The sequence below is a fragment of the Syngnathoides biaculeatus genome, chromosome 20, assembly GCF_019802595.1.
Source record: "Syngnathoides biaculeatus isolate LvHL_M chromosome 20, ASM1980259v1, whole genome shotgun sequence".
In the NCBI taxonomy this organism is placed as follows: Eukaryota; Metazoa; Chordata; class Actinopteri; order Syngnathiformes; family Syngnathidae; genus Syngnathoides; species Syngnathoides biaculeatus.
In genome coordinates this window covers 15,295,051-15,312,511 of record NC_084659.1, presented here as the reverse complement: position 1 = coordinate 15,312,511, position 17,461 = coordinate 15,295,051, and the positions used below count along the sequence as shown (strand labels likewise).

Sequence of the window (17,461 nt, the reverse complement as noted above, 5' to 3'; positions counted from 1 at the left end):
CAATATGAGTTTGACAATTAAATGTTGAAACTGTCATGAGCAAAGCTCAGCCACTCCCGGGGGGGTGGGGGGTGGGGGATTGTTTTGCTTTTTTGTTGCTGGGGGCCAGCCCACTGCTCTGGGGGGTGACACCTGTCACCGCTCACAGCTGTTTCACATTGGGACTGTAATTAGACGGGCGTTTAAGTTGGAGTTTTCCTCGCTGGCATTTGCCAGTTCGTTGCCTTGTATTAGTGAGTTGCATTCGCTGCCTGTGGGACTCTTTGCGTCTACACGTAAGTTAGAGTAACCCTAGTCACGGCGATTCTGTGCCCTTCAGTTCGATCCTGTCCTGTTGAGTTTGTGAATTTGCCGCAGAGTCATCGAACCCTTGCTGTATGTCTTTTGGATCCCGCCTAGCTAGCCTAGCGTTTCTGTGACTCTGGCTTGTCGGACTGCCGCACACAGTATGACCCAGTTTCCGGATTAATCCACATTGAACATTATGCCTCTGCCTCGAAGTCCTGCATTTGGGTCCATCCCCGCACTGTTAGTTCGTGACAGAAACTCTTTAAAAGGTTTTTTCCTTTTTTTGTTATTTTTGTTCCTTTGTGTTTTTGCTGAGCCTCGCAGTTGTTTTATTGTGTAAGGCATGGATGTGATACCTTTTAACTTCCTGTTGATTGATTTTGAGCCCACGTCATAGTACCGTAATGCCGTTCGCCGCCATATGGCAGCACGCTGACGAATCCCCAAAACGGTCTGCAATTAGCGTTGGCTGGGAGGTGTCGGTGTCCCACCTACGTACCGCTCTCCAAATGTCAAGTGTCAGGAGCACCAGCAGCTGGATGCTTGCCTGGCAGACGAATCCAGAGGCCACCCGGGAAACTTTGAGCGGCCAAGTCTGGTCCGCTCAGGTTTAGGTGGTGGTGGTGTGGGGGTGTCACAGTCTTGGTTGATGGCTGCATCGCGGTCGGCGGACAATGCAGCATTGTCAGGTCTGCGATCTGTCTGCCGAGCGGCTCTCTGGTCCCCTCGGGCCCGGCAGCGAGGCCCAGCCTCCGCCGGCGCTCCCATCCACTCGCGGAGCATGTCCTCATTCACCCTCTCGTCCGCTTATTTATTTATTTGTTTATTTATTTTTGTTTGCCACAGGGAGGGGGGGAACGGCGACTAAATAGTTTATCCGCGTGTCGCTCCTTGCGTCACACGGCATCTTATTATTTAGAATGACATCTCAAATCCAGGATTATGCAGATGGTGTCAAATATTTGCTTGAGGTGATTTTTTTTTTTTGTGTTATATGAAATCGTTTTTTGGTTTGAGTGACAGGTGATAAGTGAGGCGGCGGCGACATCTGCAGGAAGATAGTGGCGATGCAATCTCAACACAATTTTTCTCATATTTTTTGTTTGTTGGGAATATGATCATAAAGGCACGTTTTACAGAATAAAAAAAATCATGATATGATCGGAGTGAAGTTATATTGTAGTTGCAAATAAAAAAAAATTGAAAAATGACTTCCTTCACTTGTTAAACTTCAACTTTGATATCGCATGAATGCGCTTTTATTTTGGAAAATTTTAATTCTTGTAAGGTTACATTTTTTTGTTCATACTCACAATATACAACTTGTTTTTGTCAAGATTAAAAGCTGTATTTTTATTCAAACTTTTTTTCTTCATTTTTATTGCACCGCATGTCCCTTTCGGGACGCCGTACCTTTTTTTTTTTTTTTTTTTAATTACAAAATGTTTTCACACAGCTTCCTTTCTTGGAAATTTTAATTTCTGTTAGTAGTTGGAAAATTATCTCAGATAAATGGAATCCTGGATGCCCAAATTTGTAACACCCCCTTTTTTTCCAACATTTATGTCTTAAAAAATGAATTAAATTAACAAATTAATTTAAAATTAAATGAAAAATATATTAATTTATATATAATATAAATTCATTTATATTTAATATAAATTATATTAATTTAGTTGTTAGTAATTACTTGTTTGAAAAAGTCTCTTTGCGCATATCTTTTTCGAATTGAATTTTTGGAATTGAAACTGAATGAAAGCTGTTCTAGAGCACAGGTGTCAAACACAAGGCCCCGGGGCCAGATCTGGCCCGCTGCATGATTCTATGTGGCCCGCGAAGGTAAATCATGCGTGCCAACTTCTGCGATTCTTGTTCAATCTGTGAACAAATTTCAAACTTGTCACGTCCCATCGGAAACGAGAGTAGGACCCAAATGCAGGAACTCGGAAGACGCAAGGTAGTTCAAGAAGAGACACGTTTATTATATGCCGAGGTCGGGGATCGAGCAGGCAGTCCGGTGCAGCAGCGGTAGTTAGGACGTCGGGCGAAGAGAGCAGATGAGCGGAGTCGGTACACGGGACAACAATCAACGCAGGCAGAAGTATCAAAGGAGTCAGGCTTACAAGGTTGGTCGGAGAACGGACGAAGGTCGGTACACACAGGTTCGATCAGGGATACGAGAGTGCTGGAACGGGGCATGAAGCTCAACGAACTGGCGCCGGCCAGTTGTCATCGCGGTCATATAAATCCATAGCATAATCAGGCTGCATGAGGTGTGCACCTTCCAATCAGCGCACCTGCGCGGACACCCGCACAGCTCGTGCTGAAGCGGCAGGATCATGACAAAACTGTCATATCATAAATGATAATGTTGAGATATGGAAAGTGTTTTTTTTTTTTTATCTTACATTACCCTTGATATCTGACTTCAAAACTAGTTCATAAATTTCATGTTGTAAATATGAGGCGGAAAAGCATTTTTATATTTTATTATTTTTCTTATTATAGATATGTTATTATTTATTTATATTGTTATTATTATTTATTTTAATTCATAATGGCCCTCAGAGGGAAACCAGAACTACATTGTGGCCCGCGATAAAAATGAGTTTGACACCCCTGTTCTCGAAAGCTTATCTGGATTTTTTTTCTTTTTTTTTTTTTTCATAGCAGAAGCCCAAAGTTGTTAGCACGATGCTGCCGCCTTCATGCTCCACTAGTTCGGCCTTGCTTTCATCAGATCGTGATGTATTTTGATAGCCATGCCAAAAAAAAAAAAAAATTAATTCTATTGTAGATTTTATTCTCAGCCCGGCGCACGCATCGGCTCCACTTCTGAGACTCCGACTTAAGCGATCCTTAATATTCTGTTCATCTATTTTAAAGCAAAAGTCATGCCAAGGCGCTTCAGTATAAACGCGCTTGCCGCATTTCACCGTGTTCGCGATGAATTTCATTTTTCATCACGACATCACTCAATTTTGAGGAATCCAAGTCATCATTCCGTGTGATTTGTGCAAAAATCAAAACAAACTCGAGCGGGTGCTCTGAGGAGCGGCCTTCTGCCGTCCGTGCCAACGCTGGCGAGCGGCCATCTGCTGCTCTGAGGGCTGCCAAGCGCGGGATTGGCGCCCGTTTTACAAAAGGTCGCCATACCCCAGATTGGATCGAGTGACTTCTGCTGAACTGCGGTCGTCGTGGCGTGACGCACTCGTTGAAACGCGAGTCCGTTTTTGAACGTGTGATGTCATTACAAGACAGAGATAGATGGGCTAGCTAGGTTAAATAAATAGCTCGGTAGATTTATGATCGCCGCTATTATATATAAAAGTCTTTGTCAGCCCATTTATTCTCCGTTTGACAGAAATTGTTTTCCTACAAACAAAATATTTGTGCGGCGCGCTAACAGAGTGTTTTGACTCTAAACAAAAGTGCAACCTTTAAGCGATTTTTGTCATCAAGCGACGTGATGCGTCGCCCGCAGAGTCTCCCATGAGGAGCCGCGATAAAACCGTGCGCTGTTTCCCGGGGAAGTTTTGACTTCCCTCCAAATCTTGTCAACAAGCACTTAAAGCGAAGCGATGGATGGCTCCGCAGAGACAAGAGGCGAGGAGGGAAAGCGGCTTTCTCGTTCTGGGAGACGCCGAGGTTCAGAGAGTTTATTCATGTGGGGGGTAAAATAGCAGCAACGTCGTGAACAAGATGTTCCTTTCTTGTTGTTAGGGAAACTTAATTGGCAGCGAAATGCAAATCAGCAAACCTGCTATCGAAGAGCCGCCATTTGCTGTAAACACGTTCGCTCCCGTTGACGGACATAGACGTCAAATATCCACGTTAACTATGAAGGGAGGCAGTGAACGAGACTCACACCAATCACTGGTTTGGTTTAAACGTTGGATATTGTAGCCAGAAATGATTCCAAAAAAGTTGGTGTGGCCAATAATTTACTTTATTCAGGAAAGCCAGACAACCACTGCAATAGTTGAAAAGTAGGAAAGACAAAAATACAGATATATAAAAATCACAGAAAATGTCACAAATAGTAACATTGTTGTTATTGCACCTACCACTGCAAAAAAAAAAAAAAAAAAATCCAAATCCTGCAGAGAATCGTTGTCTTATTTCGGGTAATTTTAAATAACACAACACCTACAAAAAAAAGTTACTCGTTTTTAGAAAAACTTCACTTTTATCCTGCAAAATGTCACTTGAAATACTGCAAGTAGAAAAAAATCATTGTGACAAGAAAAAAAATACTGCTCTAGTACTTTTTTTTTTCTACTTATTTCAAGTAAAACAGTGATGGGTCTTATTTTAAATCTAATCAGTTTATTTTTACCCAACAAGAAGACAAAGATTCTTGGTCAGATTTTGAGTTTCTGCACCTACTCCCTCATCCTCCTTCACTATGTCTCTGTGTGATCATTCATTATGAAGATCGAATACCATTAATAAACTGTTGTATTATATTTCACACACACACTCAGACATACACTCACACACACACACTCACACACACCGTATCTTATGTTGCTATTCCAAACTAGCTACCGATAGCCTTGTTCGTTGTCACCCGAGGGCTCCACCACTTGTAAAACCACCAGGCCATTGGGAACATGTAGACCACGAAGAACGCCGGGAACTCGTACAGGACGGCGACAACGACGAACCCGGCGACGAGCAGGCTGCAGGTGACGATTCTGGCGACGTGGCTGAGGATGTACAGCACGCTCCACCACAGGAAACCGCCGGACCCCCTGGCGGGACTGCAGGTGGACTGCCCCGGGATTTTATCGCCTCGTGGTGGATCGTTGCCGGCTTGACCGCGGACCCGCCTGACCAAATCGTCTCTGATTTGTCCTCCGTCAGATCTGGACTCGATCACGGCGAGGGTTTCCGCCACAACAGGCTCAGCTTTGGTGCTCCTTAGACGAGCCTCGTTCACCTCACTATCTCCCACCAAAGGGACGTTGACAACGTCCAAACTCCTTTGCTCGTCTTGGCCTCTCTCTGATGACTCAGGTTGGTTCCAAAACTCTACTGAGATGTTCTCCAATGTTGACCTGTAACCTTGTTTTTGGTGATCTTTGTCTGGATATAGATTGTCAAAGACTTTTGTTCCTGACTGGTCTTTGAGGCCTTCATTATTTTCTCTCAAGATTGCGCCCATGTCACTTCCTGTTTCGTTTGGCTCAAATTCATCTGCAGTTTCTGTTCGTCCGCTTTCATTTGTCTCAACCGAGCTGTCCTCCGTTTGATTTGCGCTCGGCTTCTTTTCCCGAGGCTTGACTTTGTCCTCTTCCGTAAACGTGACAGCACGCGTGCAGTCCGTTCCGATCCCGCCTTCAGCTCCGCGTCCGGCAGCGTCCTTCGCGCCGTGTCCGACTGTGTCCCAAAATGCCACCAAGTCATCCGTCGCGTTGTGTTCGCCACCTGTGTCTTCCCGTGAGATCCCGTCACCGTCGTGACTGGCATTCTCAGCCTCCGCTGTCATGTCTGTCGTTGTCGGCACCCTCTGGCTTGTTGCTCCGGCTTCGTATCCCTGTATTCCTCCTTTCATCCGTTCTTCCTCACGCTCGTGACGCTCACTTAAATTGTCAACAGAAGCGCAGGACTCGAGCGGGGCCCCCGCAGAGCCGCATTCTGCGAGAGCTGCGGCGACTCTCGATCTCTCGGCACGCTTCTCCTCGGCGCGTGAGGAAACGTGAGCCGGCGAGGCATGTGACGGCGCCTGACCGACAGCTGAAGCCGGCGAGGTGGCCGGTGGCGCATTCCCGGGCATCTCGCTCGTCGGGGGGACCGAGGCCGCTTTCTGCGGCCATTCGGACTCCGGAATGCCACAGTTGTCCTCGTAGCGAGGTCCGTGAATAAACGCCTGCCATACGTCACAAACAGAACTTACATTTTCAGGACTAGGACTTTTCCCGTTGAGAAAGGTCCCCCAAATCTCGTTCACAGACAGCGCACCTTTCACAGTTTCCTCCGACGCCTTCGACAAGCTCACTTTGGCTCTCCCGGTCCAGATATTTTCCACGTTGGAGCTCACCCACTGCTGCTGCTTATCGTTGTCCCAGTCCAGTGTAATCAGTGGAATTTGGTGATAAGTGAGCACTTGTTTCCTTTGGCGTTGAAGCAAGAATTCCCCCGAGGGCTGGAGGGTGCTCATGGGGTCACGCGGGGAAGCTTGCCCCCAACTCTGGGAGAAGATTTCCTTCACGTGCGCCAGGCGCGCCGCCCTCTGCCGGCTTTTGAGGCTCGCCACCTGTCGGAGAGGCCACAAGGTCCGAGTTTGAGCGAAGCATTTATGCTCCAAGCACCGCGAGAGTTTGTTTGTTGTACAGTTACTCGCACAGTAGGTACTCTTACTCTGTGCTGCTTGTCATATAGTTATAATATATTTAATAACACAAATAAAATGAATTACCAATCCGGTGACTTCACTTACTACACAATGCAGTGCTGTTTTAACCAGGGCAAACTACACACTTAAAAAATAATATTTTTAGGGCTGCAACACACCATTTATTTAATATTGAATTCTTAAAATAAGACTTTTCACTGTAATTTGGATGAAATATATTTTCATTTACATCCCTTTATTAAATACAGGACATTCTTGATCACTGTGCAGAAAATGCAAAAACAGAACTTTTTTCCATAACACATCAGAAAATTACAGAGCCCCTAAAGGGACATTGAAAAAAAAAAGTTCCTCATTGTAATGAGTAAGTTAGTCATTGTAATGAGAAACTTTCTCATTGTAATGAGTAAGTGTAGAGAAATGTCTACCTCTGGGTCGTAGCTTATTTACCTGCTAGCTAGCGGTAGCTTCCTGCGTTCAGGTAGCCGTAAACTACAATTTGCTTTGTCTTCTGAGAGAGTTGAAAAACTACGGAGCCCCTAAAGGGACATTTGGGGAAAAAAAAACAATTGGTTTCTCATTGTAATGAGTAAGTTACTCATTACTATGAGAAACCAGTTAGTTTTTGCTTTTTCTTCAATGTCCCTTTAGGAGGAAAAACTGGTTTCTCATTGTAATGATGTAAGCTACTCATTACAGTGAGAAGCCAGTTTTTTTTCAATGTCCCTTTAGGGGCTCTGTAGGTTTCTCATTGTAATGAGTAAGTTACTTATTACAATAAGAAATCTGTTTTTTTTTTTTCAATGTCCCTTTAGGGGCTCCGTAGTTTTTCGACACTTTCTCATTGTAATGAGTAATTTACTCATGAATAAGTTATTCGTTGCAATGAGTAAGTTACTCATTACAATGAGAAACCAGTTAGGTTTTTTTTTTTTTTCAATGTCCCTTTAGGGGCTCCGTAAGTATTGAAGGAGTAAACATATTTTTAAATTAATGCTGTTACACAGATCATATTTGTCATCAATATAATAAAACATTATTGGGTCTCAGGAGACTGCAAACGTGAAACACATATTTTGTTGGGTGTTCAAGAATTTCGGCGTGCTCACCACAGCCATAATCTCATCATAAATCCCAAACACGACCTCACCAAAGGTTTGCACTCGTCCGGCGAGAACAACCGCGGACTCTCTGCCCTCGTCTCCGCCGCGTCACTCTCGGGCTCGACCTCTGCTGGGGCGACAAGGGTCAAAGTTTAGCGGCGGCTGCTCTTTGACACCCGCGTTATAAACGTGACGCGTGCAAATGGACCTGCGGCGAGTGTCGGGGCGTCCACGGTCTCCTTTTCCCGTGCGCTCCCCCTCCTGTAATAACATAAACATGCACACGTTCATCTGCTATTTATATCAGTTCAATAAAATGCCTCTGATTATGTCACAGGCACAAAAAAAAAAAGATAGCCTCACATAATCCCGTTTTTATTACTTGTATTGACTGAATACATCAGGATTATCACGTAGACACAGGATGTGCATGCCTGTCTAACTCCAATCTCAAGAGAGTGAGACAACAACACCATATATGGGCAAAATAATCGGCCGCTGTAAATTTATGTAACGGCATTTGAGTCGGCAGGCAGAAATCGCCGCCGATTTTAGCCCGAAATGCATTTTTAAACACAAGAAGTAAGTTCAGCAAAGACGTGTACACTAATTGTAAAAAAATTGAAGGATATTCGGGTTATTTCAGGGTGAACCTGACCTCTGACCTTTTCCCTTCGAACCTGCGAGTGGACTCTTAATTGTGTTTCTTTGCACAACCTTCTGTTGTTGCGTTCAAAAGTTTTAAAAATTACCGTAGTTCAATTTAAAGTTTAGTCACCTTTAAATTTCCCCCCTCCCAAATTGGAATTTAGTTTTTGGGTGTGACGATTTTACCTGTTGGCTCTGAGACAGCTCCTCTTCATCTTCACGCCATTGTTGTCGTCCTGCACTTGTTGCTTCACGGGAGTCTTCTGGTGGCAGAACAGGACATAGTTCATCTCCTGGTTGTTAGCCCAAAAGGTTCCAGCCGAGGTCTCGTATCGAAGGCAAAACTCCACTCTAGTCCCTTCTTTCTCCAGCGGAGGAACCACAGTGTACCGGAATGTAAACCGATCTGTTTTCCTATCACTCGATCCAGGCACGTAGTCGGCCGGCAGGTCAAAGTAGCTCTTCCAGCGGTCCAGGGTGATCCGGGCGGAGACGGACTTGCCGAAGCAGAGGTTGAGGACCCGGACGCTGCCTCGGAGCGTGGTGGTTCCCGGGAGGAGCTCCACTTTCTCCAGCTCCACCATCTGCGCCTCCAACCGCCGCTCCAGCTCCTCCTCGGACGACGGTGCCGCAAAGAGGCATGACAGGTAGAACTCCTCGAGCGGCGGCGGCAGCGCCTCGCTCGCGGCGTCGTCCCCGTCCTCGGCGGAGTTGACGTCGTCGTACTCCTTGACGGAAACCAGATCGAGGCCGAAGGCGTCAGCGAACGACACCTTCCTCCGTACGACCGGCGGGGGTCCCCATTCTGGTTCCTCCACGTCCGTTGCAGACCCCCAATGAGAGAAGGCCTCCATCCTGGTCTCTTCTTCACGTTCTTGCCTTCCAAAAGACATCCTGTCCTCCTCCAGGAGTTGAATGGACAGAGCCTCCATGGTGCGCGAGGGTCCGCGAGCCGGCTGTCGGCCTGTCCCGGCGTCCGTCCGCCTCGGAGGGTGGCGCAGGGGGACACTGGAGAAGGGGACGAGCGGAGGAGAAGGGGGACGTGACCGGACAGATGGAGTTGGGTTGCAGCTGAGTCCGAGGCCAGTCCTATTAATAGGACGCACGCAGCTCAAGCCGAGCCGGGGGCCCGCATTGGTCCTTTGCTCCTTTTATCCCGCCACAATGTGTTTTGCTAGCGACAAGGATAAATAAATCCGAACGAGGCGGGCTTATGTAACGCCGCTCTGGACCTGGCAAAGCACCACGCCCGCCTGAGGCCGATGGAAGCGTTCCACTCAAATCCAAAAGACCTTCCGTCCTAACGTTAGGATGCCGTTAGCAACTTTTGTCCTCAGGTTACCCCAAGTCACAAGATCCTACATTTCCCATGATGCAATATTTCCGAAAAGATGAGCCCTCAAACATCAAATGTGTTTTGGTCATTTTCATCGACTCTTCTTCTCTGTACTGACAGTTCTTCACTTCATTTTTGGACCCAAAAAGGAGAGATTATTTTTGTCCTTTTGTCCGACAGATTAAAGCCCCGGATGCGTTCAACCGTGTGGACTTTAATTCAACTAATCCCCGATACGCAGTGCGACCGTCAAACCCCCCCCCCCCCCACTTACGGTTACAGTAAATCTCGTCAGTCGACTTCAACGCGAGTCACACAATCCCTCACAGGTGGCCTCCGTCCACAAAAGAAGACTTTGTTCTGGAGCCAAATGTTTCCCTCTAATGACTTTTAATGGCCCATTTGGACTTCAGCTATTATTAGGCGCCACCATTCCTTTTTCCCTTGAGTGGACTGATATAGCTGCAAATGTTCAAGTCCCCGAGTGAAAGTGCTCCGAAACCGCTAATTATGTCGTTGTAATGAAGAAAATGACGTTTTCACGTTTTCCCCCACCTCCATTCAATCCGGAAATCTTGTAATTACAAGAGATGGCGTATAGGTGGTGCTGTTTGATCACAATAAAATAGTGTATTCCGTTGGGGAACTAAAATACTAATTTCAAAGGGCCATCAATAATTTTTTTTTTTTTAAGTCAAAAGGTCAATTATTGAAGCCCCTCCATCCACATACAGTCACACTGCAATATACAAAAAAACCCAACATATTTTTCATGATTGGTGTGATATGAAAGCAATGAGAATAGAAATAAACATCTGGGCGACTACTGACTGTCATTTTAAAAATGGCCGCTCGGTGGCAGCAAGTTACTATATTTTGACAAGAGTGTTTCATCTCTCGTGGATGCAGTTTTCCACTTTTTTTTTGCAACATTTTGAACACAAGCGAACATGCACATACATACATACAGATTTTTTTTTTTTATCATAAAAAGCCAGATAAGGAATTTATTGCACATTTTCAAACAGTTTCACAGTCATTTAAAAAATGAATATATTTGTTTATATTTGCAAAGAATTGCTGCAGATCGATTCTATTCAAGCCCACGACACATTTCCTCCCCCCTCCAAAAAAATTGTTTCGTGATATTTTTAAAAGAATGGGTTACTAATAAATGTTCGAAATTGTCACTCATTTATTCACAAATCAAATTTATCGCACTCATACAAAAAATACCGTGCATAAATTCTATTATTTACATTTAAATACGAGAAGCATGTACTTCTCCATTTTAGAAAATAATATATAAAATAAATATAAATAAATAAAATAAAATATAATCTATATATTTCATCGTCTCCAGAGGTTGAACAAGATGGAAAAAAGTGAAACATTATTTCAGAAATGCCTTCTATTAATTATTGAACAAGCTGAATTACCTGTGACACTCTGCTAATTCATTCTATTATTTTCCCTCCCACCTTTATATTGCAATCATATTTGCAGCAATATATAATTTTACTGCATCCCGTATGTGACTGCCATTCTATTCCAATAAGTAATTCAAAATAATATCGACATTAATCGTGTTTCATATGAAATGTGGGTTGCTCTTTTCCCACTGAAACAACCACTTGCAAAATTGTTGTTTTCATAACTGCAGTATATGAAAGTAAACATACATATGGGATATTATGAAATAGATATGAACTTACTCTCTTTCCATTTCTGTCATTGTCATTTTTATGAGTGTGATTACGACAACAGTTGAACAGCATCAGATTAAAATTGGATGGCAAACAAAATGGCGTCAACAAAGGTTTGTCGGACGATCGCCGCGTTTTTATTTTGTCATTAATGAATTGACAAACTTTGTCGGTTTACGTCGCAGGTGGGCCGTGACGTCACACGGGGTCGCAGCGCACCCAAAAATAACAACACACACACACACACACCTCCGCGCTGAGGGGAGGAAGACGATGACGACGGAGAAGAGGATGAGGATGAGGATGAGGAGGAGGTTAGTGTGCGTGCGCGTGTGTAGTCCCAAATTGCGTGGCGTGGACACATCTTGATGTGTGTGTGTGTGTGTGTGTGTTTGAATGGAAACGCGAAGAAAACACACTCACACACTCACAAGCAGCCTCTTGGTTTTCTTTCTTTCTTTCTTTTTTTTTTGTTCACCCCCCCCCCCTTCTGCACGCTCTCCGCGTCATTCAAACGGGACTCGGTCGTACTCGCTTCCCCCTCTGGGTTGCACTAGCAAGCCTAATAATAACAGCGGCGGTGGCTGGTTGAGAGCGTATGAGACAGTGGTGCCCCCACACACACAGAGGAATATTTTGTGCGTCTCTCGCTCTTATTTTATTTTAGTTTGCTTAATTTGTACTTTGTTTGACTCGGCCGCAGCTCGTCGTTGCGTTTCGTCATGGTCAGCTAGCTCGGACTGTCACAAGTGAAGAGCTTGGCCGCAACTGAGGACTTCGCTATTCACCTACCTGTCCCCCACCATTTTTTTTTTAACTTTTATAATTTTTTTTTTTTTTTAATTTTACTAACTTCATCGCGAGGAAAATACACCAGACACTCGTTTTTGGTAAGTTGCTCAACATTTAATTTCATTTTTAAACTCGCGTTTTGACCTAGGAAGTGGACCGAACTTAGTTTGTTTACGTAAAGTACGTCACGTCTACGGTGGTCGTTGCGTAGGTGAAAATGATTTTACGCTAAATCAGGTAAATTTGAGTTTGGTTTGTATTTTCGTCCGTCATTCAAAAAACATTTTAAAAAAATCTTTATCATTATTTCCCCAATGCCTTAGTCTATTGACTTCACCAAAGATATTTTAAAATGGAAAAATAATTGTTTTTAATAATAGTTATTACATGTGGACCAACACTTGATTATCGTTTTATTTTAGTATAATCAAAAGTAATACAGTACATGTGTACAGTATATCTTGCACTTTAGCTGCATCAACGTTGCTCAACAAAAATGAAGTGATTTTTTTTTTAAATTTTCTTTGTGAACACAAGGAATAATTTTCACAATTTTAATAATTCTAATTACGTACACATTTTTGCAGCATTACACTAGTCAGAAAAATGACAAGTCTCATTTAAAATCAATGGTCCAGATTTGTAGGATACAGATTTTGTATTCCAGCGTTCCTAAGAAAATATTAATTGTGACCATAAACTCAAAAGGGCACTTTTATGTAGAATCAACACAAATTTATGCATCATCACTGTCACGATATAACAATATCATATCTGATCTTCCCACTCAGTCGTGAGACACATTTTTAAAATCTGGGCTAAATGTCATATCTGAACTAAATCTCATAAATGATCGTGACTTATCTCGTTGCTGTTCTCATGGGTGGGAATCACTGTATGATAATATCACAACATTTTTTCCAATGATGTCAATCGTATTAGGGTATTGAACTCTCAATGGGAGAACTCACTAATGTCTCAAAGTTGCTCTTTCTCTCATAATCTTATAAGAATTCTTCTTACACCCATTAATGTGCAATACACAAATGCACCATGTGACATGTGGCCGTATCGACATATTATCCATTTGCGTCGATACTGTCGAACCCGTACCGTATCGATACCGTCCCGCCCTCCGCAAACTCCGCGCAATATTTCAACGTTTCCCTTTTGACGAGCTCGCCAACCCCGAGGCGAGTCGCCGCGACCCTCCTTGCGGGGAGCCGCGGGGCGCACAGGTGTTCCCTCCCGAGTTCTGCAGGTGTGCGCTGCGGCGTTCCCGCCTCACTCAGCAGCTCCTCCGCTTCAAAGGTGGCAAGCGCCAATAAACGGCCCTCGTGAAATATGCCGGCGCACAATCAGCCCCTTTGTTGGAGTGCTCCTGTAATAATTTCTCCAAGCAGTTTTAAAACAGCCCCTTGTTTATTATGCTCTGTTGTGCCACAAGAAAGGTCACTTCATTTTATATTTAGAAAAAAAAAAAATCGCCATTAGTCTCCTGACCATTGTCGGGAGCACTTATTAAAGCCACTCTCCCTTCGCTCGGCGTCCATTTTTTTGATTACTGCATTCATCATCGGGCAGCCGCGCTCTACATTATGGTAATCGGAAAATGAATGTCCTCCGCTGGATTAATGTGTGTAACCTGTCATAAGTTTCAATCATTTATCAAAATCAAGACTCCCGTTTTCAGCTCTGGAAATGCTGCTTGGATGTGCACGCGTCTGTGTGTGTGTGTGTGTGTGTGTGTGTGTGTGTGTGTGTGTGTGTGTGTGTGTGTGTGTAAAAAAAATAAAATAAAATAAAAATCTTCAAAGGTGGAAATCACTGCTTCCGAACTGAGCCGAGGTAGAAAATGCCGTGCAATTTATTCAATTTATTTGTCGTTCCTGGAAACTTTGCACGCGGAAGCTGACGCGGACGGAAGCCAGATTCAACAAAAAAAAGCGGAAATATGGCCAAAAATCAACTATATTTAATTTAGTTGATGAAACGCTCAGTTTTGCATCTACTTTTCAATCCTTCTAGCTCAAGGGGAAGGAACCAGCACCTTTTTAAAATAAATAAATAAATAAATAAAAGTCATTCAATGTCCATGCTAATGTACAGTTCGGCTTTCTTCTAACTATTTCCCTTTAGCCTTATTTGTTTTTGAAATAACGCCGTTATCTAGATCATATGCTCTGGAATCCATACGTCGTAGCTGTAAAATCCACAAAAAAATAAAATAAAGCCAACTCTGTTGCTAATCCAAAAAGGCAATTAAATGAAAAATCTTCGGATTTTTTTTTTTATCCCTTTTAACTTCCCACCAATGTTTCCATGACAACCTCCATGCATGTTAAGGCAACCAGAAGTGATCACGTTGAGGTCCCCCCCCGCCCCCCCTTCTCTCACAAAGTAAGAATGGAATTTGTGTTGACAGTTTTGGCCTTTAATGGCACTTTTGTGCCGCACAAAAGTATTTGTTTACCGGGATCATACGCTGCAAGCTGTCAGCATTGGAAAGATTTACTTGTGGAGATAAAAGAGTGTATTACGCGCTTAAGAGGCCACCCTTTTGCGCCGTAATTATCCACATCACTGTAATGATGTTTTGTGTGGCCAGTTGCTAAGGGTCTTGGGACAAGCTCAGACTTTTTTACTTCTGCTTCGGGTCACTTAAGCCAAACTGGATCGCCGCAGCTTTTCGGGGCCCGGGTTAGACACTCGGGGTAAGGAAGATTAGGAAGGCGACTGTGCACTCGTTGGCGCTGGCTTTTTAAACTCGATCTGATGTGTCGAAAGCGTAGCTTTTGGCAAACGTCTGTCTTGGAGAAAGACGGTAATGTTTGGATGTGAGTGGACGCTAATTTATAAAATGTTTTTTTGATGTGATGTTTTGTAATCTTGGCACCTCGTTCTTATTTTTCCCATTGAGTGGACTAGCCCTTTTCACACCGAAACACCGTATTATTCAGTTAATTTCTGGACTATTAGCCGCGACTTTTTTTCACACGCTTTCAACCCTGCGGCTTGTGCTGCGATGCGGCTAATTTGTGCATTTTTTTATAATGGCCGTAAGGGGGCACTCGAGCAGAAAAGGTAAGCGTGAGTTGTGCGGAGGAAGTGACCTTGTTAGCGCTGCACTACCATTATCGCTGTGCTAGCATGTCGCTGCTGTGTTATTGCCGTGTCGCAGTGATTTTTACCGGTATGTTTTTTTTTTTTTTAACCGGCCTTGTTTGTGCTGCATTAGCGCCGCACTAGCGTGTTGCTACTGTGTTACTGCCGCGTCTCAGTGATTTAGGTATGCATTTTTTTTAACCGGCCCTGTTAGTGCTGTGCTACCGTGTTGCTACTGTGTAGCTGCCACGGCTGTTTTTTTTTTTTTTTTCAGCCCCATTCATGCTACGATGTTTTTGCGATGTTAAGCAAGGGTATTAAAACTTTGAAAACTCTTTCTGTATACCGTCTTCCTTTGTGAATAGGGTTAGGATTAGTGTTTCGATGTGGGTTTCAATGTGGGCACTTCCGGCTTTTACACATGTGCGGCTTATGTATGTACCAAATGGTATTTCCTTTACAAATGTACTGGGTGAGGCTTATAATCAGGTGCGCTCTATAGGCCTGAAATTCGAGTACTTGTTACCATTAATGAGACTTCTAGTTCTGCGTGGTTTTGCCGATGCCTTTGTCATCTGTTGTGCAACTTTATGCACCCGCTGAGACTTACATCCGTTATTCATGAATATTGGTTGGACTTAATGTTTTTTTTAAACGTGAATAAGACTTCTCGCATGCTCAGGTAGAACCAAACATTGTCAGGACAGCAGTACTTTCCTTTACAAATGTACTGGGTGAGGCTTATAATCAGGTGTGCTCTGTAGGCTAGAGAAGGTGATCTAAATATCTTAAATCTTATTGTGTATCGGCGCCACGGTAGATCAGCTGGTAAAGTGTTGGCCTCACAGTTCTGTGGTGCCAGGTTCAATCCCGGACCCGCCTGTGTGGAGTTTGCACGTTCTCCCCCCCGTGCCTGTGTGGGTTTCCTCCGGGCACTCCGGTTTCCTCCCGCATCCCAAAAACATGCAACATTAATTGGACACTCTAAATTGGCCTTAGGTGTGATTGTGAGTCGGGCTGTTTGTCTCTATGTGCCCTGCGATTGGCTGGAAACCAGTTCAGGGTGTACCTCGCCTCCTGCCTGTTGACAGCTGGGATAGGCTCCAGCACTCCCCGCGACCCTCATGAGGATAAGCGACAAAAGAAAATGGTTGGTTATTGTGTATCACGTCACAGTGAGACAAATTTTTGACCAATTCGGAAAGTTCACCACCTTTTGCTTGTCTTCCAAAGGACACTATATTTTCTGACCAATTTATGGAGAAATTCCTTTTTCCTCCATCTTTCAACGTGATAATTTCTTTCGGGTGGGAGAACTTCACACTGGCTGCGTGAAACGCGCTCGGAACACACTGGCGGACCACCGACCTCTTTTCAATCACCACCCTCAGTCACAGACTATTATCTTATCCTCCGTTCATTTAATAATCACGTGTTTACGTGCTGTGGTCACAGTATGATGAATGACTTTCTCTTCAGGGTGGGGGGAAAAAAAATAGTTGGTTTTGGGGTGTTTGTTCCGAATTAAAGATAAGAGGTCACTCGTGGCAATAGGGAAGGTCACCGCGGAGGTCCTAACCACATGTGACGGCCAAGCCTGTCACTTGTAGTCAGCGCTCGAGGCTAATAGTTGTGCCTATTGCGCTGGTCCTTTACCTCATCTGTTTTGATGTCGGGAGGAGCCAAAGTTTGGTTATTTGAGATCGGGAACCGTCAAATGTCTTATTTTAGCCGCACCGCTGCGGTCGCCGGTTAAATTTAATTTCAGATGAGTTGTAAACAAACGGCATTTACTGGTACCTTTTCACTTAGCGACCCGAAAGGAAAGTATGTTGTGAGAGGAGCAAAATAAAGCACAGAGCGGTCGGGGGGTGGGTGTGGGGGGGCTGGTTTGTGACAGTAACACTTTTTGACAGGCACATTAGGCCGCAGAAAGAGCATCCAGCTCGGGGCTGAGGGCATATGGTGCCGCCTTCTGCCGGCGTCGCTCTAGACCAAGCTCGAACGCTCGCGCAGGGTCACGACTGTCTCAGGTTTGTTCCTTCTGTCTCGCTCGGCCAAATAAAACAAAGATGGGGAGGGTCGAAGCTTGATGGGAGGCCGGGGGTGGCGATGAGGCTAT

General features: G+C 44.3%; 2 protein-coding genes across 6 annotated transcripts in view; one reads left to right on the top strand and one right to left on the bottom strand.

Annotated features, from left to right (window-relative positions):
• Nucleotides 1–3,545: 3,545 nt before the first annotated feature.
• Nucleotides 3,546–8,822, bottom strand: LOC133493579 (uncharacterized). Its single transcript, XM_061807072.1, has 4 exons — nucleotides 8,587–8,822; nucleotides 7,961–8,013; nucleotides 7,800–7,879; nucleotides 3,546–6,550 (listed from the first exon to the last, which is right to left on the bottom strand). Exons 1-4 carry the CDS (start codon nucleotides 8,688–8,690, stop codon nucleotides 4,832–4,834), a joined length of 1,956 nt encoding a protein of 651 aa, XP_061663056.1. The 5' UTR covers nucleotides 8,691–8,822; the 3' UTR covers nucleotides 3,546–4,831.
• A 2,132-nt stretch (nucleotides 8,823–10,954) lies between these two features.
• Nucleotides 10,955–17,461, top strand: part of foxp2 (forkhead box P2) — a 122,998-nt gene continuing 116,491 nt past the window's right edge. For 2 of the 5 annotated variants that reach the window (XM_061807071.1, XM_061807065.1), the window contains exons 1-2: nucleotides 10,956–11,555; nucleotides 11,628–11,756. The gene's annotated coding sequence lies outside the window, so the exon portion shown is untranslated. Of the gene's footprint in view, nucleotides 11,757–12,004; nucleotides 12,333–17,461 lie in introns of those variants that run through there. The other 3 variants (XM_061807070.1, XM_061807066.1, XM_061807067.1) reach the window with 3 other exon arrangements.